We start from the raw sequence: 22170 nt of genomic DNA, 5'->3' as shown, positions 1-22170 counted from the left end.
GTGTTACCATAAGGTTGTATTTATTCAGGGCATTTTGGCAAAGTCCTGGTTTTATTGTGGTGCATGCTGGGACTTGTAGTTCTTAATTCCCTGATGGGTGTTCATCGGTGCAGTCCTCAAAAAAATGGAGCCTGCTAGCAGCCCCCTATACATATCTTGCTGCAAAATTTTACTTTTACACGGGGATGATACTCCATGATGAGGATCCTTCAGGAATCACCAAAATCCTAATTCTAAGATGAAGATGAGCAAGATGATGGAGTAAGAGCCATTCAATGCAAGAGAGGCCAGAGATTTCCGGGTGTAGAGGTATGGATGCAACTGTTCCAAAATAAATATTAAAGCATTAGTATACAGGATGAAGTTAAGCAAGGCATTATGTCTTCAATGAGCACTTGGAAAATTTATTGGCATTTCTTTTCTTAATGATGAAAAACCAGCAGAAACATATGGGTTTTATTTCACAGAGAGCACAAAGTAGAAAGGGAATGGGACAGAAAGGAGAAATTAGGTTCTTACCTGCTAATTTACTTTCTTTTAGCTTCTCCAGACCAGTAGAGGTTAATCTTTACGAATGGGTATATATCCAATCATGACCAGCAGGTGGAGACTGAAAACAAAAACTGTGGGACAGTATATAATATACTCCCCTCTCTATTTACATCAGTCTGCCGAATAGCCAAGCAGAAGAACTGGAAACAGAAATAACAATACTTCGAAGAGGAGTAACAACTAACATACCCAAAACTGTTGGAAAATGCAGAGGGAAAAATGTCCCCACAGCTCGCCAACTAAGCCAGCTGAGCCACAGCCGCTGTTCTTTAATACTCCCCGGCCCTAGAAAAATACTAGAACCCGCAGCAAAAAACAAAACTGCCCACGCAACAGCCCCAACACAACAATAACAGACAGGGTGGGGACCTCTACTGGTCTCGAGAAGCTGAAAGAAAGTAAATTAGCAGGTAAGAACCTAATTTCTCCTTCTTTAGCACTCTCCAGACTAGTAGAGGTTAATCTTTACGAATGGGACGTACCAAAGCAGTCCCTCTTAAGGGCGGGACCCCCAAAGGGCAGACACCAGAACACGTTCACCGAATACCACGTCCCGACGCACCTGATCATCTACCCGATAGTGTCTGACAAAGGAATGCAAGGAAGACCAAGCCGCAGCCTTACAAATGTCCACGGGAGGCACAAGCGACGACTCAGCCTAAGAAGCCGCCTGACTCCGAGTGGAATGAGCCTTGAGAAACTCCAGAAAAGGCTTCTGCCTCAGATGATAAGCCGAAGCAATAGTCTCCTTGATCCAGCGCGCAATAGTAGCTTTAGAAGCGCCAGATCCCCGGCGAGGACCTGCCGGAAGGACAAAGATGATTGGATTTCCTGATATCCTGGGTCCGTTGCACATAAGAGCGAAGAACCCGACCGACATCTAGCTTGCGCAGCTGTCTTTGCTCAGAAGAGCCCTCCCAACTACCCAAGACCGGGAGGACTACAGATTGATTGACATGAAAAGGAGAAACTACTTTCGGCAGAAAGGAAGGAACAGGCCTCAAGATAACCCGCTCCCTAGAAAACTCCAAAAAGGGAGCCCTACAAGAGAAAGCTTGTAGCTCAGAAACACGCCTAGCGGAAGTAATGGCCACCAAAAAGACCGCCTTCAGAGTAAGGTCCTTCAAAGAACAGCTGCCCAACGGTTCGAAAGGCGGGCACACCAAAACAGATAGAACCAGATTGAGATCCCAAGATGGAACTGAGGGCTGCATGGGAGGCCTGAGCAACTTGGCCGCTCGCAAAAAGCGTATCACATCAGAAATGGCTGTCAAACGCTGACTTGTCACTAACCCCCGAAAGGCAGACAAGGCCGCAAGCTGAACCTGGAGAGAAGACCAAGCCAGGCCTCTATCCAGGCCAGCCTGCAAGAACTCTAGGATGGTAGGCAGGGAAGCGCAAAAAGACACCACTCCCCACGCCTGACCCCACACCTCAAAGAGACGCCAAACCCGCACATAAGCCCGAGAGGTAGAAAGCCTCCAGGACCCCAAGAGCGTAGAAATCACCTTATCTGAATACCTCTTCTTACGAAGGCGACCCCTTTCAAGAGCCAAGCCGTAAGACAGAAGAGAGATGGGTTGAACATGGGAATGGGACCCTGTGTCAGAAGGTCGTCCAAGAGAGGCAGAGGGAGAGGATCCGCCACCAGAGGCCTCACCAGATCCGCATACCACGGACGTCGAGGCCAATCTGGAGCCACCAGAACCACCAGACCCGGATGGTGCACAATTTGGAAAAGAACTCTGCTCACTAATGGCCACGGAGGGAACACGTACAACAGCCCCTCCGTTGGCCATGGTTCAAACCAGAGCATCCAGACCCTCGGCTAGACTGTCCCTGCGATGACTGAAGAAGCGGGGCACTTTGGTGTTGCCACTTGTGGCCATCAGGTCCATCAGGGGCTGACCCCAAGCCTGCACTATCAACTGAAAGGCCACGGAGCTGAGACACCACTCTCCGGGATCTAAGAAGTGACGACTGAGAAAGTCTGCCTGAACATTCTCCACCCTGGCTATGTGAGAGGCCGAGAGGTCCAGAAGGTGGGACTCCGCCCCAAAGCATGAGCCACCTGAGTGCTCTTGGTGCCCCCCTGACGATTGACATAAGCCACCGCCGTGGCATTGTCCGACAGGACTCTGACCGACTTGCCCAACAAAAGGGAGCGGAAGGCCAACAGTGCCAGATGGACCGCTCTGGTCTCCAACATGTTGATCGACCAGGATGCCTCCTCCATGGACCAGAGGCCCTGAGCTGAGTGACCTAGACACTGTGCCCCCCAACCAAGGAGACTTGCACCGTCCACTGTGGGAGATCCAGACTCACCCCCTGAACCAGATGAGAAGTCTGGAGCCACCAACGAAGACTGCAGCGCGCCAAGCCTCGCAGAGGGACAGGGACGTCCAAACCGTGTATCTGGAGTGACCACCTCCGGAGCAGAGCATACTGAAGAAGACGCATGTGGGCCCGCACCCACCTCACTACGTCCAGGGACGCCGCCATGGACCCCAAGACTTGGAGGAAATCCCGCGCCCGAGATCACCGGGACGCCAAAAGAAGGCGAATCTGAGACTACAATTTGCTCACCCGGGCCTCTGGCAGGAAGACCTTCCCCAAGGAGGTGTTGAATAGAACCCCAAGGTACTCCAGACACTGAGCTGGGACCAACCGACTCTTGGAAAGGTTGACCATCCAGCCCAGTGACCGGAGAAACTCCACCACCCGAGCCGTAACCCGGGAGCTCTCCTGCAACGACTTTGCCCGAATCAACCAGTCGTCCAGGTAGGGGTGCACCAGAATGTCCTCTGACCGCAAGGCTGCCGTGATGACCACCATCACCTTGGTGAAATTCCGGGGAGCCGAGGCTAGGCCAAAGGAAAGCGCACAGAACTGATAGTGCCGACCCAAGATCGCAAAGCGAAAGAAGCGCTGATGAGAGGCTCGAATGGGAACATGCAAGTAGGCTTCCGTCAGATCGAGAGAAGTGAGAAACTCCCCCGGCTGAACCGCCAGAATGACCGACCGCAGTATTTCCATGCAAAAAGAGGGAATCTTGAGAGCCCTGTTGACCCTCTTCAAATCCAGGATGGGCCGAAAGGTCCCCTCCTTCTTGGGCAACACAAAGTAAATGGAGTACCTGTTGGTGCCACACTCCTGAGGGGGCACTGGAACAACTGCTCTGAGATCTAGCAAGCGCTGAAGGGTCTGGCGAAAGGCCTGCGTCTTCCAAGTCGCCTGACATGGAGAGGCTAGGAAAAGATCCGGCAAGAGCATGCAAACTCCAGGGCATAACCGTCCCGCACCACCTCCAGGACTGATCGGACGTGATCTTGGCCCACTTGGGAAAATATTCGCACAGCCGTGCCCCCACCGGAACCAAAGGAGGCGCCAGCAAGGCGTCATTGTGCAGGACGGGTAGTGGGGGAACCGGCGGAGGGATTCTCAGCCCCTGACAGGCTCCCCGAAAGGGCTGTATGCACTGATAAAACCGACCCCGGGAAAACCCCGGAGCTGGGAAAGAAGCAGCCCCACACCCAAGGCGATACTTGTGGAACTCCCGCAAATGTCCCCGGGCAGAGCCACCCCAAGACGCCGGGCGGGCACGGTCCTCAGGCAGACAGGACCACTGATTGGATGTGATCTTGGCCCATTTGGGAAAAAATTTGCACAGCCGGGCCCCCACCGGAACCAAAGGGGGCACCGGAAAGGAGTCATTGTGCAGGATGGGAAGCGGGGGAACCGGCAGAGGGATTCCCTGCCCCCCGATGAGCCCCCCGAAAGGACTGCATGCGCCGATAAAACCGACCCTGGGAAAACCCCAGAGCTGGGAAAGAAGCAGCCCCACGTCCAGGGCGATACTTGTGGAACTCCCGCAAACGCCCCCGGGCAGTGCCACCCCGAGACGCTGGGCGGGCATGGTCCTCAGGCAGACGGGGCACCTTTGAGTCCGTCAGAGTCAGAAGCAACTTATCTAAGTCCTCTCCAAACCGAAAAGACCCCCGAAAGGGAAATTTAGTAAGCTTAGCTTTGGATGCTGCATCCGCCAACCAAGCGCAAAGCCACAAAATACGCCTCATGGCCATGCCAAAGGCCATAGACTTAGCCGGGATCAACACCAAGTCATAAAGAGTGAAAAGGATTAGGTCCCAATTCCTGCCCCATACTTTCTCTGTGTCTGTCATTTGGAGGTCAGGTGCACCTGGGGACATATCTTAAAGACCAGAAATTATCTTCCAAAACATGTCCAATTTTATTGTGAGCTTTACATCTCTTTAATATCATTCTACATGAATTAGTGTTGCCAGCATGTGTCAGCATGTGACGTAAACACAAACCATATATGGACGCAGGTCACATGAAACTTTAAAGAAATCAGCATGTTTCTATCTCATGACTGGAGTCCAAAGGGTCAGAAGAGCCTTGGCCAGCAAAGCCTCTAATCTAAAGCTGTTTGCAAATACGGCTTATAAAAAACAATTGAATTCACCTCACAACAAGTTAAGAACATATCTTTTCAAACATAAATGTCCTTGTACTATTTCAGAGAAGAAAAAATAAACAGGGTCTGGTTTTCTTACAGCTTCAAAACATTGCCTAAGGAAAACTACCAAGGTACATGATATGTGTCCCTTCAAAGAGCATCCGAGAGGAACGAGGAAGCCATCTCAATCATCGCCACCTTCTGATCCACCAAGGACCAGTCATCAGACTCCCGATCCAGGACACGCTCAGCCCACCGAAAAACGGTGCGAGCCACCAGCCCCCCACAAATAGCCGCCTGGACACCAAAAGCAGAAACCTGAAAATTCTGCTTAAGAATGGTATCCAACTTGCGCTCCTCAGAGTCCCGCAAGGAAGAACCGCCCTCAACAGGCACAGTATGCCGTTTAGAAATCGCCAAGACCACCGCGTCAACCACTGGTGACTTCAACATAGCTCGATCCCCCTCCGGGATGGGATACAAATGAGCTATGGCGCGTGCCAACCGAAACGGCGCCTCTGGCTTTTCCACTGTGACAGTACAATATCCCGAATATCCTGATGCATAGGAAAAGAGCGGGAAACGGTTCGGATCCCCCTGAGTAGAGGGCCCTCCACACGCGGAGTCTCCGGTGGCACATCCTCAAAACGCAACACCAATGAAACCTGTTGAATCAGGTCTGGTAGCTCATCCCTCTGAAAAAGGCGCACCACGGACGCCTCTTCACCGGAGGATGGGAAACCGACAACCCACCGCCAGCGGCCGTCCCCTCGAGAGGATCCTGGAAATCCTCAAAAGGGTCCAGGTCCTCATCCAGGCTGACATGCTCCTCAGACCATAAATCCTCATCCCAAGACACCCTCGGGCGCTTGGACGAGGGCGGAGGAGGGGACGCCACATCAGACGAGGGAGACAAAGCCACAAGAGGAAACCCCACTCCCCGAAACCCCCTGGGTGCATCCGGGATCCTCAGCTGCCTGAAAATAGGCTCTGTATAAAGAAAAAATACAATCAGGGGAAAAAACCCCGGGCGTCCCAAGGGACTATCTGCCCCTGTTTTTCCAATACAGGGGGAAGGTCACCTGAGGTTGCAGACAAAATGGAGGGCCCAGACTGAGAAAATGGCGACTTTCCCGCCAAAAAGTTCCCTCTACAGCCTGTAGTGGCTGAGAAGCCTGAACAGTCCCAGCCGCTAAAACAGGCAAGTCGGCATCAGCTGTCAAAAAATCAGCTTAGAGGGAATCCCTTACAACCCGACCGTCGATGGTTTGGGGAATCCCTCCGTGGGCGATTGGGGAAGACCAGCTGACTCGCGAGGCACCATCGGCGGGGAGCTCTGGGCGCCTGCAGCCACTGCCAACGGAGCTCCTCCACCGCACCGGCCTGAACACCACTTGCACAGGCCGGCCGCGAGTGCCTCGCGTCTGGAGCACAATGAGCACTTTTTCCCTTTCGAAGTGCTCATTGCTCCATACGCGACCTAGCTAGAAATAAAGTGCCGGTTAGATGAAAAATACAGTAAAATACAGTTTTCTTAAAGGGAAACAACCTTCCAGACCAGCACTACCTCAGGATTTTTTTTTTTTTCCAGAACAGACTCCACAGGCTCTCAAAGCAATATGCCTTGCTTGAGTTAGGGGGCAACGCTTATTGCTGAGGCTCCTCTAAAAAAATGTGGGGAGATGGAGGAATTGGGGGGAGGGATCTTGCTCGAGACCCGCCGGGTTTGACACCCCCGAGGTCGGACGAACCCCCAAACACTCTGTCCGGCCAAAAACAGGGACTAGAAAAAAACTCCAAACAAATTCCAAAAGCCCTACCAAGGGAGATGGGTACAGCTTACTCAACACCTGCTGGAGACTGAAAGAAGACTGATGTAAATAGAGAAGGGAGTATATTATATACTGTCCCACAGTTTTGTTTTCAGTCTCCACCTGCTGGTCATGATTGGATATATACCCATTTGTAAAGATTAACCTCTACTGGTCTGGAGATTGCTAAAGAAGGTGACGATTTGAGATGGGGAAGGAGATAAGACAGAAGAAAGGTACCAGAATTTGGGTCAGCATAATTATAACTCCGCTTGCCATAACTGGAGTCATCCCAGTGGCTTATACAGGAAGAAAACTATATTTGGGGACAGGACTGAAGATAAGAACATAAGAATAGCCAATGGTCCAACAAGCCCAGTAGTCCATTCTTACAGTGGCCAATCCAGGTTCCTAGTACCTGGCCAAAACCCAAAGAGTAGCAGCACTCCAAGCTACCGATCCAGTGCAAGCAGTGGCTTCCCCCACGTCTCTCAATAACAGACTATGGACTTTTCTTCCAGGAAATTGTCCAAACCTTTCTTAAAACCAACTGCACTATATGCTCTAACCTCAACCTCTGGCAATGCAGCCTGATGCTGTCGAGCTGGTGTTCACGATCTCTAGGGGGAGATGGGTGGAATGGGACAATTCATCGCATCCGTTTCATCGTAGAACGTTTCAGCACAGCAATGAATCATCCCATTCCAATTCCAAACTAGGGCTTAACTCACACCTGCTGATCTTGGTAGAGGTTAGAGGATTAGGCTTTGTGTCCTTCCTCCCAACTGGATTGGCCTCCGATCCCATCTGTGAGGATAGATTACATGGACCGTACTGTAGCTCTGGTAGCAGCTTCTGCCCCTAGGTCCTGGGCTTTCTGCCAGCAACCACAAAGGTGCTAGATTGCAAATACGGAGGAGAAAGGGAGGGTATAATTTTGGGGTGTGGGAGGGGGATAGTGCAGAATTATTGGGGGGGGGGGGTGTTGGTGGGCATTGCCCCCAAATGCTGAAATTGGACAATTCATTGCGGCCAGTTCATCATGCTGAAACAGCCGCAATGAATCGTCCTAGACCTGGAGAAGGGTGCCTCAGCTATCACTCATCTACACTTAATAGCCAACTTAAGGTCCATGTTAGCTTGAATTTCAGAGAGAGATTCAGTCTGTAGCCCTAGTCAGGACCTGTTGCTACAATGACTAAATGACACATTTCATACCTAAATAAATCCTGAGGTTGCTTTTATTGGATTTTAATTGACTATTTGAATAAATTCGTTCTCCTGGACATCCAGAGGCTTGTTTTCCACTTTGTGCTTTTGTTTCGATTTGTCTGTGGTCCTTCTTCTTTGCTTGGGTTTGCTACAATTATTATGCTACAATTACTATGTAAGAGGATACAAAAACCTTGAGTAATGGTAAATAAGGCTCATGATACTATAGCCCAGGAAGGTTAAAGTAGGTCTAACTTGCTAATTTTCTTTCCTTAAGTCCCTCCAGACCAGTCCAGACACACGAGTTGTTCCTTCTTACCAATGTGTGAAGACTGAGAACTAACTGTGATGTCATATCATACCCTGTGCATCTCCCAGCACTCAGTATTTAATCTACCAAAGCAGCAGGTCACACAAAACTAATTCTGCAAGAACTAAATTGACCACAATTCCAGACAACCTTCTACAACTGAACAACCCTGCATTTTCTATTTTTTCTAAGTAGGCTTTCAACCTTAAACCATCTCTGCTCTACAGCATTGATACATCTTAATGCACTTGGTTGGGTCCTGGTCTGGTCTGGAGAGACTTCCTGGTTATTTCTATACCTTTGCCCTGACAAGGTCAGCAAGGTGTTACCTTTTCTTTGCTACCTGGTGCTAAGCTCTGTTCCTATTGGTTTCTCTTTTGCACCCCTCCCCCTGCCTTGTGAGCTCCTCCTCTCTGTCCCTTTGTTCAGAGTCACTTGTGCTTTGGCCTGTAACAACAACTCATGGTTCAAACATCCTTGATTATAGGACTGTCTATTCACCGTGCATAAGCATCTGACCTCACATAAGAACAGCATTACTGGGTCCATCAAGCCCAGTAGCCCGTTCTCATGGTGGCCAATCCAGGTCACTAGTACCTGGCCAAAACCCAAGGAGTAGCAAGATTGCATGCAGAATCCTAAATAATAGCAAGGTTCTGGAATCCCAAAGAGTAGCAACATTCCATGCTACCAATCCAGGGCAAGCAGTGGCTTCCCCCATTGTCTTAATAACAGACTATGGCCTTTTCCTCCAGAAATTTGTCCAAACCTTTTCTTAAAACCAGCTACGCTATCCGCTCTTACCACATCCTCTGGCAATATGTTCCAGAGCTTAACTATTCTCTGAGTGAAAAAATGTTTCCTCCCGTTTGTTTTAAAAGCCTTTCCCTGTAACTTCATTGGACGTCCCCTAGTCTTTGTAATTTTTCATAGAGTGGAAAATCGATTCACTCGCACCCATTCTATTCCACTCAAGATTTTGTAAACTTTAATCATATCTCCCCTCAGCCATCTCTTTTCCAAGCTGAAGAGCCCTCTCCATTTTAGTCTTTCCTCATATGACAGGTGTTCCATCTCCTTTACCATCTTGGTCGCTCTTCTTTGAACCTTTTCTATTGCCGCTATATTTTTCTTGAGATAAGGAGACCAGAATTGAACGCAATACTCCAGGTGAGGTCGCACCATAGAGCGATAGTGGCATTATAACATTCTTAGTCTTGTTAACCATCCCTTTTAAAATATTTCCTAGCATCTTGTTTGCTTTTTTTGGCTGCCTCCATACACAGGGCAGAAGGTTTCATCGTATTGTCTACAATGACAACCAGATCCCTTTCTTGGGTGCTAACCCCCCTACATTTCTTCCCTGGCATCTGGAAAGCAATGTTACTTACCGTAACAGTTGTTATCCAGGGACAGCAGGCAGCTATTCTTACTAGTGGGTGATGTCATCCGACAGAGCCCCGATACGGACATCTTGAAAGCATGTCTTGCTTGAAGAAACTTAGAAGTTTCGAGATGCCCGCACCGCGCATGCGCCAGTGCCTTCCCGCCCGATGTACCGGGCGCGTCTCCTCAGTTCAGGTAGCTAGCCTGAGAAGCCAACCCAGGGGAGGTGGGTGGGACGTAAGAATAGCTGCCTGCTGTCCCTGGATAACAACTGTTACGGTAAGTAACATTGCTTTATCCCAGGACAAGCAGGCAGGTATTCTCACTAGTGGGTGACCTCCAAGCTAACCCCAATGGGATGGTGGGAGAGTTGGCAATTTTAAGAGAACAAATTTTGTAACACTGTTTGGCCAAACTGTCCATCCCGTCTGGAAAAAGTATCCAGACAATAATGAGAGGTGAATGTATGAACCGAGGACTAAGTGGCAGCCTTACAAATCTCCTCAATTGGTGTCGATCTGAGGAAGGCTACAGAGGCTGCCATTGCTCTGACCTTATGGGCTCTGACCTTACAGGGAAGGGATAATCCAGCCTGGGCATAGCAGGAAGAGATACAAGCCGCCATCCAGTTAGAGATGGTGCGCTTCGATACAGGTCGTCCCAACTTGCTTGGATCAAAGGAGACGAAAAGTTGAGGAGCAGTTCTGTGTGGCTTTGTGCGATCCAAGTAGAAAGCTAGAGCACGTTTACAGTCCAGAGTGTGCAAAGCAGATTCCCCAGGATGAGAATGAGGCTTTGGAAAGAACACTGGAAGCACGATGGATTGGTTGATGTGAAATTCAGAGACCACTTTAGGCAAGAATTTTGGATGAGTATGAAGGACCACCTTGTCATGATGGAAAACAGTGAACGGTGGATCCGCCACTAGGGCCTGAAGCTCGCTGACCCGGCGAGCTGACGTGAGGGCCACCAGGAAAACCACCTTCCAGGTGAGATACTTAAGTGGAGCCTTGTTGAGAGGTTCAAACGGAGGCTTCATAAGATGAGACAGGACAACATTGAGATCCCAAACCACAGGAGGAGGTTTGATAGGAGGGTTGACATGGAAAAGACCTTTCATAAATTTAGAAACCACAGGATGAGCAGACAAAGGTTTCCCCTGTAGAGGCTGATGGAACGCCGCAATAGCACTCAAGTGGACTCGTATGGAGGTAGACTTGAGACCAGACTGAGACAGGTGTAGAAGATAGTCCAATACAGAAGATAGTGAAGCACGCTGAGGTTCTGTGGCATTGGAAATACACCAGGAAGAGAATCTAGTCCATTTCTGGGAATAGCATTGTCGAGTAGCAGGCTTCCTTGAAGCCTCCAAAACCTCCCTCACTGCTTGAGAGAACTGGTGAGGAGTAATGTTGAAAGGAACCAAGCTGTCAGGTGGAGGGACTGCAGATTGGGATGAAGTAGTGAACCTTGATGTTGAGTGAGTAGTGAAGGAAACACTGGAAGAAGTACTGGCTCCCTGCAGCTGAGTTGAAGTAGAAGGGAGAACCAAGGTTGTCTGGGCCACCGAGGAGCAATTAGAATCATGGTGGCATGGTCTGATCTCAACTTGACTAGAGTCTTTTGAATGAGAGGAAACGGAGGGAACGCATATAGGAAGCGATTCCCCCAATCCAGTAGAAAAGCGTCTGCCTCGAGGCGATGAGGAGTGTATATCCTGGAGCAAAACTGAGGCAGTTTGAAGTTGTGGGGGGCTGCAAAGAGGTCTATCTGAGGCGTCCCCCACCGTGCAAAGACTTGATGAAGGGGGTCGGAGTGGAGAGTCCATTCGTGAGGCTGGAGAAGACGACTCAACTTGTCTGCTAAGACGTTGTCCTTCCCCTGAATGTAGACAGCTCTGAGGAAGGTGTTGTGGCGGACTGCCCAATCCCACACTCGAAGAGCTTCCTGGCAAAGAGGGGCCGAGCCCGTGCCCCCTTGTTTGTTGACATAATACATGGCGACCTGATTGTCGGTGCGAATTAGGACCACCATGTCGTGAAGCAGATGTTGAAAAGCTTGGAGAGCATTGAAGATGGCTCTGAGCATCCAGGAGATTGATTTGATGAAGTCGTTCCGCACTGGTCCAGAACCCCTGAGTGCGAAAACCATCCAGATGAGCTCCCCATGCATAGTTCGATGAATCGGTCGTGAGAACTTTCTGGTGGGGAGGAGAGTGAAACAGCAAACCTCTGGATAGATTCGAAGAGGTCATCCACCAGAGAAGAGACTGCCGTAGAGCAGGAGTGACCACAATGTGGCGGGACAACGGATCGGACACCTGAGTCCACTGAGATGTCAAGGTCCATTGAGGAATCCTGAGATGTAGTCTGGCAAAAGGCGTCACATGAACTGTGGATGCCATGTGACCCAAGAGGACCATCATGTGTCTCGCTGAGATGGATTGGCGAGAAGACACCGACTGGCAGAGTAGAAGAAGAGCCTCCATGCGTTGAGGAGGAAGGAATGCTCGAAGTTGGATGGTATCCAGTACCGCCCCGATAAAGGGGAGAGACTGGGTGGGCTGAAGATGTGACTTGGGAAAGTTGATCTCGAAGCCCAAGTTCTGCAGGAAAGAAATTGTAGTCAAGGTCGCCGAAATGACCCCTTGGGCCGACGGTGCCTTGATGAGCCAGTCGTCGAGGTATGGAAACACCTGGAGACCCATGTTCCGGAGTGCAGCGGCCACCACCACCAGACACTTCGTGAAGACTCTGGGCGACGAGGAAAGGCCGAATGGAAGCACTCGATACTGCAGATGTAGATGTCCCACCCGAAATATGAGGAACTTGCGGGAGGCCGGATGAATCGGGATGTGAGTGTAGGCCTCCTTGAGGTCCAGAGAGCATAACCAATCGTGCTGCTCGAGGAGGGGGTAGAGCGAGGCAAGGGTCAGCATACGGAACCGTTCCTTGACTAAAAACTTGTTGAGGACTCGAAGGTCCAAAATGGGCCGCAGATCGCCCGTCTTCTTTGGGACCAGGAAATACCGGGAGTAAAACCCTTGGTTTTGCTGATCCAACGGGACCGGCTCGACGGCCCGAAGCCGAAGCAAAGCCTGAGCCTCCTGGAGGAGAAGAGCGGTCTGCGTCAAGCTGGAAGGATACTCTCTTGGAGGGTGGTCCGGGGGGACCCGTTGGAAATGAAGAGAGTATCCTTCTCTTACGATGGTAAGGACCCACAGGTCCGAGGTGATTGACTCCCATCGATGATAAAAATGATGGAGTCGACCCCCTATGGGAAAAACAGGGGAAGACAGAACGTCGGTTATGCTCCCTGGAAGAGAGTCAAAAAGGCTGAGTAGCCTTGGGTGCAGCCGGCATCTGAGGCTTCTGTTGAGTCTTCTGTGGAGGCTGCCTCTTCGCAGGCTGTCTCGCAGGAGGAGTCTGCCTCGGTTGATAATGCCTCTGGTAGATTTGAGGCGGCCTAGAGGGACGAGACTGCTGAGGCTTCGGTTTAGGCCGCAGAATAGACTGAAAAGACTTCTCATGGTCCGAAAGCTTTTTAGTAACAGTCTCGATAGACTCATCGAACAGATCCGCTCCCGCACAAGGCACATTAGCAAGTCTGTCTTGGAGGTTCGGATCCATATCAATAGTGCGAAGCCAGGCCAGGCGACACATGGCGACCGAACAGGCCGCAGCACGTGCCGAGAGCTCGAAGGCATCGTAGGAGGATTGCATCAGCTGCAGCCGCAACTGGGACAGGGTCGCCACCACCTCCTCAAACTGGAAACGAGCCTGAGCATCGATGAAAGGGATGAACTTGCGGAGCACCGGCAAGAAGAAATCCAAATATGAAGAGAAGAAAAAATTGTAATTGAGCACTCGAGTCGCCATCATCGAGTTTTGGTAGATACGTCTACCAAACTTGTCCATCGTTCTCCCCTCCCTGCCCGGAGTCACGGAAGCGTAGACCTGGGAAGGGTGAGAACGCTTGAGAGAAGACTCGACCAGAAGGGACTGATGAGAAAGTTGAGCTCCCTCAAACCCCTTGTGGTGAACGATGCGGTATCGAGCATCCAGCTTACTGGGAACTGCAGGTATGGAATACGGTGTCTCAAAACAGCGCATGAAAGTCTGGTCCAGCAATTTATGTAGAGGAAGCCGAAGAGTCTCCGCCGGAGGGTGAGGCAAATGCATGGTATCCAAATACTCTTTAGAATATTTGGACCCAGTGTCCAAAGTCACATCCAAGTCATCCGCCATCTGTCGGAGAAAGGATGAGAAAGACAGTTGGTCTGCCAAGGCCGGCCGACGAGACGGACTAGAAGAAGTGGAAGCCTCCGGGTCCAGGGAGAGCTGAGATCGGCATGGAGAATAGGAGGTAGATGGTTCCTCGTATTCTGGCCCCTCTGGCTGGGACACATCCGACGAGGAGTACCCCAAACGCTGCATCTTTTTCTGCGGAGACACCTCCGAATGACGTGAGGAGTGCCGAGAAGAGTGCCGAGATCGATGCCCCTCCCGGTGACGGGACGGAGAACGAGATCTTCTATGCATCGATTGATCCTTCGAAGCCTCAAAGGAATGGATAGGACTCGATGCAGTGGATCGCAGAGGTGGCAGAGATGCGGATTCACGCACCGCCACCCATGTCTGGCATGGAGTGCGGAAGAACTCCTCCTGCGATGCAGTATGCCCAGGACTACGATTATCAGGAGCCGCCCTAGCACCCTGTTGTCGTGGAGGTGTGATGGGCTCCAAAGGCGGCATCTCAGGAAGGGAAGCCCTCCTGGAGGATTCCGCCGCCCTCCGCCGATCCCCCTCGTCGAGCAGAGAGATCGAACGACGAGGAGGAGGGGGAGGGGGCGGACCGCCCCCTGAAACCGGGGTGGGAATCTCACCCTGAATGTTGGCGATAAGCCGGGGTCCCATAGTGTGCATAAGCTCGACAAACTGAGCTTCTAGCAGGGATCGAAGCGAAGCCGATATGGAGGGATCCGCACCGAAAGGGGGTCCTCCTGCACGGTCTTCGCGTTCCTTCGTGGCCAAGTGCTTCTGCTTGCTAGCTTTAGGCACTTTGATGACCACGGGAGGGACAGTGGAAGGCGGTACCTGAACCGAGGAGACGGAGGCAGGCGCCGATGCAGAACTCGAAGCTGAAGCCGGGGCAAACGATGCTGGCTTCACGATGCTCGATGCAGGAGTCGCAGATGTAGGTTTCAAATGGACCGGCGAAACCTCAACAGCCGCAGCAGCAGAGATGTCTTTGGCAGTCTCCATCTTGAACATCGACTCCCAGAGCAAGCAGCGCCGCTTAAACGAGCGCGCAGTGAGCGTGGAACAAGGCCGGCACGATTTCGGAACGTGTTCCGGACCAAGACACTGAAGGCAGCGTCGATGCGGGTCCGTCAGCGAAATCGCACGCTGGCACTTGCTGCACTTTTTAAAACCGGTGATTGGTCGGGACATAGGCCGGAAAATCGACGCTGCAAGGTCGAAGCCGCTAGGCCGCAGCCACGAGGCCGGCCCGGCCGAACCGCCGGAAGAAATAATTTTTAACTTTTTTTTTTTTTTTAAATAAAATAAAAGTTGAAATAAATTTAAAGAAATAAACAAAAACGCGGGTTAAAGAAGGCAAAAAAACCCTGAAATTCAGTCAGCGCAGAATGAAGACAACTTCTCAGCTCCGCGGAAAGAAAAGAACTGAGGAGACGCGCCTGGTACATCGGGCGGGAAGGCACTGGCGCATGCGCGGTGCGGGCATCTCGAAACTTCTAAGTTTCTTCAAGCAAGACATGCTTTCAAGATGTCCGTATCGGGGCTCTGTCGGATGACATCACCCACTAGTGAGAATACCTGCCTGCTTGTCCTGGGATAATGAAAGATTAGGCTTCTTATCTCTGCTAATTTTACTTCTTGTAAATCTCCTCTGGAGGCTGAACTAGAGGGTTGTATGTCTGGTAGCTTCTGCTGCATGGCTACTAAAACTTGATCCCTCCCCTTTGGGCTTCCTGTCTGGGAGTTTCCTGTCATGCTTAGTTAGTAGAAAAGCCAGGTAGATCTATGACAACAAGAAACAGAAGAAAAGAAAGAGAGAGCGCGGAAACTCCCGCTACCAGTCAATTCTGCTCAAGAAATTATTACACTAAAAACTACGATCAAAAAAGGCCAACTGTAATCAAACACATAATGTAAACATTATAAAACTGCAAAACAAAGGAAATTTATGGAACGTAGACACAACCTGAAAATCAGAAGGGGCCCCCCTCCCCCCCTCGGGAACCCCCATCAACCCTTAAACCTTACAAAGGGGAATACGCATGTAGTTCTTGGTGAGGCTGGTCAAAGACAGAAATCCAGCTTACTAGTTACTGAAGAGGTGACCTACGAATTGGACAAAACAGATGGGCGGGAGTTCAGCCTCTAGAGAAGATTTACAAGAAGGAAGATTAGCAGAGGTAAGAAACCTAATCTTTCATTCTTGTACAATCCCTCTGGAGGCTGAACTTGAGGGATGTATCAAAGCAGTCCCAAATCTCAGGCGGGGGCTCAATGAGCCCGCTGCGAGAACAGAAATGCCAAAGGCCGTATCACCCTTAGCCGCCACATCAAGCATGTAAAACCTGGAAAAGGTATGAAGGGAAGCCTACGTGGCCGCCTAACAAACATCCTCAGGCGAGACCACATGAGATTCAGCCCTCAAGGAAGCCATTCCTCTGGTAGAGTGAACCTCCACCCCGAGGGGAGGCTTCTTCCCCACCGCCACATAGGCCGTGGAAATGGCCGCATGTATCCAAATGGTAGCTTTGGAAGCAGGTCAACCCTGACATGCAGGGCCTACCAGGATAAACTGATGGTCCGACAGACGGAAGTTGTAAGTGACCTCTAGGTGTCTCAAAATGAGATGCCATACATCCAGAGACCTCAAAACATGGTCCTGAGAACTGGAACCCGAAGGAACAAAGGCTGGCAAAAGAACTTCCTGAATGATGTGGAAAGTGGAAATGACTTCTGGAAGAGAAGTAGGCACAGTGCTCAAAATCACTGCAGACTCCGTGATGCGAAGAAAATGATCTCTGCATGACAAAGCCTGAAGCTCTGACACTTGCCTTGCTGATGTGACCACCACCAGGAAGACAGTCTTAATGGTAAGATCATACAGAGAAATCCCATGCAGGGGTTCATAGGGCGCACGAGTCAGGTTCCATGACAGGCAAGGCAGTCACAAGGGAGGCCTCAGCCTCCCAGCCCCCCTCAAGAACCGGACAACATCCAGGTGAGAAGCCACAGGACCCCTGAACGAAGAGGGCCCTAAACAGGAGAGTCCCAAAATCTGAACACGTAGAGAAGAGACTGCCAGACCCTTCCTGAGGCCAGCCTGCAGGAAGTCCAGAACATGAGCCACCAACGGTACCAAAGGGTCCACCAGACCCCCTGCACATCAAGCCTAAAAACACCTCCAGGCTTTTGCGTAGGCCAATACAGTCGATTACCGCTTGCTCTGCAGGAGCGTGGCGATAAACCTCAGAGGAATAACCCCTGGCCATCATGGCTGCCCGCCAGGCCAAAAGACCAAAGCGGTCCAGATCTTAAAGTGCAATTGGCCCCTGCCTGAGCAACCTCCGATGGCAAGGAAGACACAGACCCCTCTCCGAGGTCTTACAAGGTCTGCATACCAAGGTCCCCTGGCCCAGTCCAGAGCCACAAGGATCACTAGACCTCGCCCTATCATAGGCCATGGGGGAAAGACATACAGAAGTTTCCTTTCAGGCTAAGGTTGAACCAGAGCATCGAGTCCTTCGCTGCCAACCTCCCATCATCGGCTGAAAAATCTGTTCTGAGAATACACCGTCAGATTGAAGGTAGGACAACCCCAACAGCGCACTATGGTCTTTAATGCCAGCCCGGACAGGGACCATTCTCCAATGTCCAGAGTCTGACGACTGAGAAAGTCTGTCTGAACGTTGTATATGCCAGCCACATGAGCCGCGGACAAGGCCAACAGATATCGTTTTGCCCAAGCAAAGAGTAACTGAGCCTCCAAGCCCAGCAGGAGACTCCTTGTACCCCCCTGACGGTTGACATAGGCAACAGCCATTGCATTGTCCGAGAACACACAGACAGCCTTCTGGCAGAGACACCCTTAAAATCTCAGTAGAGCTAACTGGATCGCTCGCAGCTCCAGTCGATTGATGGACCATCTGCTCTCCTGCGCCATCCAGTGGCCCTGGACCAGGACCGACCATGCATCCCGGCCGGAGAGACTCGCGTCCATGATTAGGATCACCCAGTCCAAGACCTGCAGAGGGACCCCTTTGTTCAGAGTGACTGGGTTCAACCACTACAACATACTGCTGCACGCCGCTGCCCACCAGGCAGCTTCACCCCCAGCACCTCTTTCTGGGGATTCCACCGCATCAAAAGTGAAAACTGAATCGGATACAGGCGAGCTCTCGCCCGCGGAATCACATTTGTGGTTGCCACCATGAGACCCAACACTGTAGGTACTGCCAGGCCTTCGGGGCCGAGATCGCTAACATGTCCCGAATCGCACTCCTGAGTTTGAGTTTTCTGGATTATGGAAGAAATACCTGGTTCAGACCCGTGTGGAACCGGACTCCCAGGTACTCCAAGTCCTGGGGTCAGCTCGAGGCGACTCTTCTTCAGATTGATCACCCAGTTGAGACGTTTCAGCAAAGACACCACTTGGCGAACCACCAAACAGCCCTGTGCCCACAAGGGAGCTCTGATCAACCAGTCGTGGAGGTACGGATGCACGAGCACACCCAGAGATCACAAATGGGCAGCCACCACCACTATGATCTTGGTAAAAGATCTGGGCGCCGATGCCAAACTGAAAGGGAGCACCGCTAACTGGAAAGGCCTCCTGAGAACATGAAACCTCAGGAACCTCCGATGATCTGGGAAAATTTGGATGTGGAGATATGCTTCCATGAGATCCAAGGAAGCCAAAAGCTCCCTGGGAACCACTGCTATGACAGAATGCACCGTTTCCATCCAGAAACGCAGAACTCGCAAGAATGTATTCACTGCTTTCAGGTCCAGAATTGGTCTGCAATCATCAGAGTCCTTCTTTGGCACGAAGAAGTAAATCGAGTATATTCCGAAGCCCAAGTAATCCCTTGGGACTGGCTCTATGGCTGCCTGATCCAGCAACTGGCACACCGTAGTGTGCATATTGCTGGCCCTGTCCGGATTTCCCTCGGGAGAGGACAGAAAGAAGTCTGCCAGCGGCCGGAAGGACTGCAGTCGAAGACCATCCCTGAGTATCTCTAGGACTCACTGGTCCGAGGTTATCTTTAGCCATTCTGGAAGGAAGGCCAAAAAGCCATACACCGATTCAGGGGCAGGGGGCCTCACCAGAGACCTGGCATCATAATTTTCTCTTGGAGGGACAGGTCAAGAGTTGGAAGGCTGCTGGTGCACTGCACCTCCAAAGCGAGGTCTGTAGGATGTTCCAAAACACTGCCCGCCGCAGGGGATCCTGCGTACTGTGAGGTTCTCCAGAAGGGACGATAATTCGGCCATCCCTTCCCCCTGGTCAGGTGAGGTATAGAGCCAGGAAGCGCATTATGCTTAAGGTCCTGCCCATTTGTCATCAGGTCATCCAAACCCTGGCCAAACAAGAGCAAACCTTTAAAAGGCAATTTGCTCAGCGTAGCCTTGGATGAAGAATCACCCGACCATTGGTGAATCCATAACATTCTCCTAGCAGAAACTGAATAAGCTCCCAGCTTAGCAAAAACTTTCAAAATATCATAGAGTGCGTCTGCCAAATAATTCATTTCAGAAACCTGGAAGTCGAGATCCTGAAGGACAACCTCCTCAGGATCCTGACGAAGGAAGTGGCCGCTGCAGCTCACACTCCTGTCACAGCGGAATCAAAAGACGCTTCATGACAAAATCTAGTCTTCGGTCCTGGACATCCTTCAGGACAACCCCTCCATTCGAGGGCAAAGAGGTACGTTTAGCGACCTGAACCACCGCTAAATTCACCCTCAGCAGGACTAGGCGCTTGGAAAATTCCAATGCCATGGTATACAATTTATCCATGGCCCTAGCGCACTTCAGGGGACCCTCCAGGGCCTCCCAAACCTCCAAGAGCATTTCCACGTGATGCAACAGAAAGCAGGGGCTTAGAACTCATGACGGAATACTCCATCTGATCTGTTGAGTGTGAATCAAGTTTCAATGTCCGCAGGGATTCAGAGATAAGATCAGGAAGGCAAATGAACTTAAAGAGCCTGTGCACTGTCTGATCCTCTCCCAGATCATGGAAATCAGTGTTCTGGGAATCCACGAGATCCGCTAGGCTAGTCACGTCAGAGGAGCCCACCGAAGAGCCGTGTGACAGCAACGGCATAGGAATTGATGCAGGCACCGAGGCAATAGCGGGAAATTGCTGCTGGCTTTCAGGCGGACTAGCGAGGGAGCAGACTGACATGCTGGAATCCAAAGGCTGAACAGATTGCCGCACTGGAATCTGAGAGGGAGACACAGGCATAGCCCGTTTTCACATGAAAGCCTGATACATCATATCCACAAATTCTGGCGGAAAATAGTCCCTGGCAGCCAGAGTCAATCTGCGGGACTCAGATTTGGAATACTTTGAAGACTTATGAGATTTTCCCCCGGAACTGTGCTTGCATTTCGCAAAAGCGCACTCCTCACCCAATTTTGGCGTCCTGGACACTGGAATCGCGTCTCCGGTGGAATCGGATGAAAGCAGGGCCTCTCCGGAGGATAGTGGTTCATGCTCCTCGAGGGCCGTGGCGTACAGAATACACGGCTGCGAAACTGCAAGCCATCCGCCACATTTACAGCCTGAATCCATGTCATTCTGTCCTGAGGTGGCCATCTGTGAAGTTTGGAGCACAAATGAAGTTTCTAAGTACAAAAAATATAGTTTTAAAAACTTTAAAGAAAATCTAAGATGGCCGCCACAGGTGCTGATTTTGCCTGAAAAACGCCCATTAAAAACGCAGGGAACAGCGAAAAAAGGCGATTTTACAGGTGGGGTGGGGGGCCAGGGCATGCAGGAAAACCACCCAAAACCCCGATTTCAGCACCCCCAAAATCACCAGAACTCTGTGACTCACAGACATCACAGAGACTTGTGCTGCAATGAAAGTCTATGGCAGCCTGCAATACACAGTACAAGCAAGGAGATCAGTACCTCAGGAGTTGATTAAACTGGATTTTTCAGGTCTTCTGACTGCCTCACCTTCCCTGTCACCACAGATCACAACCACCAGGAACCCTCAGGGAAATTAGGGAAGACACACGGTCCGGTTCCGATCCCAGTGTACCGCCACAGAACTGTAGCAGCCTGCGCTCCACCCCTTTGCAGATGAACCAGGGGAGAGATGGCTCCCAATCCGAGAGACCCAATCCAATCTACAGGCTGTCTAGAGGGCTTACTGCAGTTTAAGCTTACAGAGCATCTTCCAGAAGCAGACAAAATTTAAAAAGTCTGCGATCTCCTGCCAAAGGATCACTCCCACATAGTTGATCTGCAACACGTGGGGCAAACCCGTGAAACAAATCAAATAAAGACTAGGAATTGAAAACAAATCACAAGCAGAAGAGACTAATTTCACCCATGCAGTGAGGCTGCAGGAACAAACTGAGCATGACAGGAAGCTCCCAGGCAGATAGCCTAAAGGGGAGGGAACAAGTTTTATTAGCCCTGAGGCTGAAGCTACAAAGGATACAAGATCCCACGAGTTCAACCTCCAGAAGGATTGTACAAGAACAACTTTTTTTGCAAAAAGAGGCAGTATATGCAGTGGGAGACATTGAGTATAAAAAACGTCTCAAAGATAAATACTGCTTACTGTTTTCTCTATACATTTGAACTATAAGAGATGTCTGTTATGCCGATTCCGACTCAAACAAGTAGTGAGGTTACTGTCACCTTTTTATCCCCCCCGGTCTAAACCGGTGGTTTTCTATATAAGATAAGGAATTTTTCAAAAACTATTTAATAATTTTTATATATAAAAAAAGAAGAAACTATTTAATATTTAATTATCCTACATAAAAAAGAACTAGCCACGCATGCGCACTCCTTTTTGCGTGTTCTGTGCGCTGTAGGTCAGAGGGAACATGCTACTGAGGTGGAGAGCGGCCTGCGAGGTTCACTACAGCCGGCCGCGAACCTCAGCAGGCTGTTTTAAATAGGAATGGCAGTGGTGACAGGAATCATGGATGGAGGGAGGGGAAGAGGAAAAAGAAGGGCCATGGAACAGGCAGGAAAGGGGGCTGCTTTGGGGGAGGGGTGTGCTGGAGGGGAAGAGGAAAAAGAAGGGCCATGGAGAAGGCAGGAAAGGGGGCTGTTTTGGTGGGAGGGTTGTGCTGAGTGCAGACAGCAATCATTGGGGGGGGGAGGAACAGAAGGGGGCCATGGAGCAG

General features: G+C 50.7%; 1 protein-coding gene across 1 annotated transcript in view; it reads right to left on the bottom strand.

The window, feature by feature from the left end:
• Positions 1-210: 210 nt before the first annotated feature.
• LOC117364292 (phospholipase B1, membrane-associated-like) overlaps positions 211-22170 on the bottom strand; it is a 95078-nt gene continuing 73118 nt past the window's right edge. Inside the window, exon 7 of the mRNA XM_033953350.1 lies at positions 211-321. Within this exon, the coding sequence (XP_033809241.1) occupies positions 217-321 (105 nt within the window). The 3' untranslated portion in view covers positions 211-216. The remainder of the gene's footprint in view (positions 322-22170) is intronic.

Source organism: Geotrypetes seraphini, chromosome 7 (assembly GCF_902459505.1).
Source record: "Geotrypetes seraphini chromosome 7, aGeoSer1.1, whole genome shotgun sequence".
Lineage (NCBI taxonomy): Eukaryota > Metazoa > Chordata > Amphibia > Gymnophiona > Dermophiidae > Geotrypetes > Geotrypetes seraphini.
This window is presented reverse-complemented; position numbering and strand designations above follow the sequence as displayed.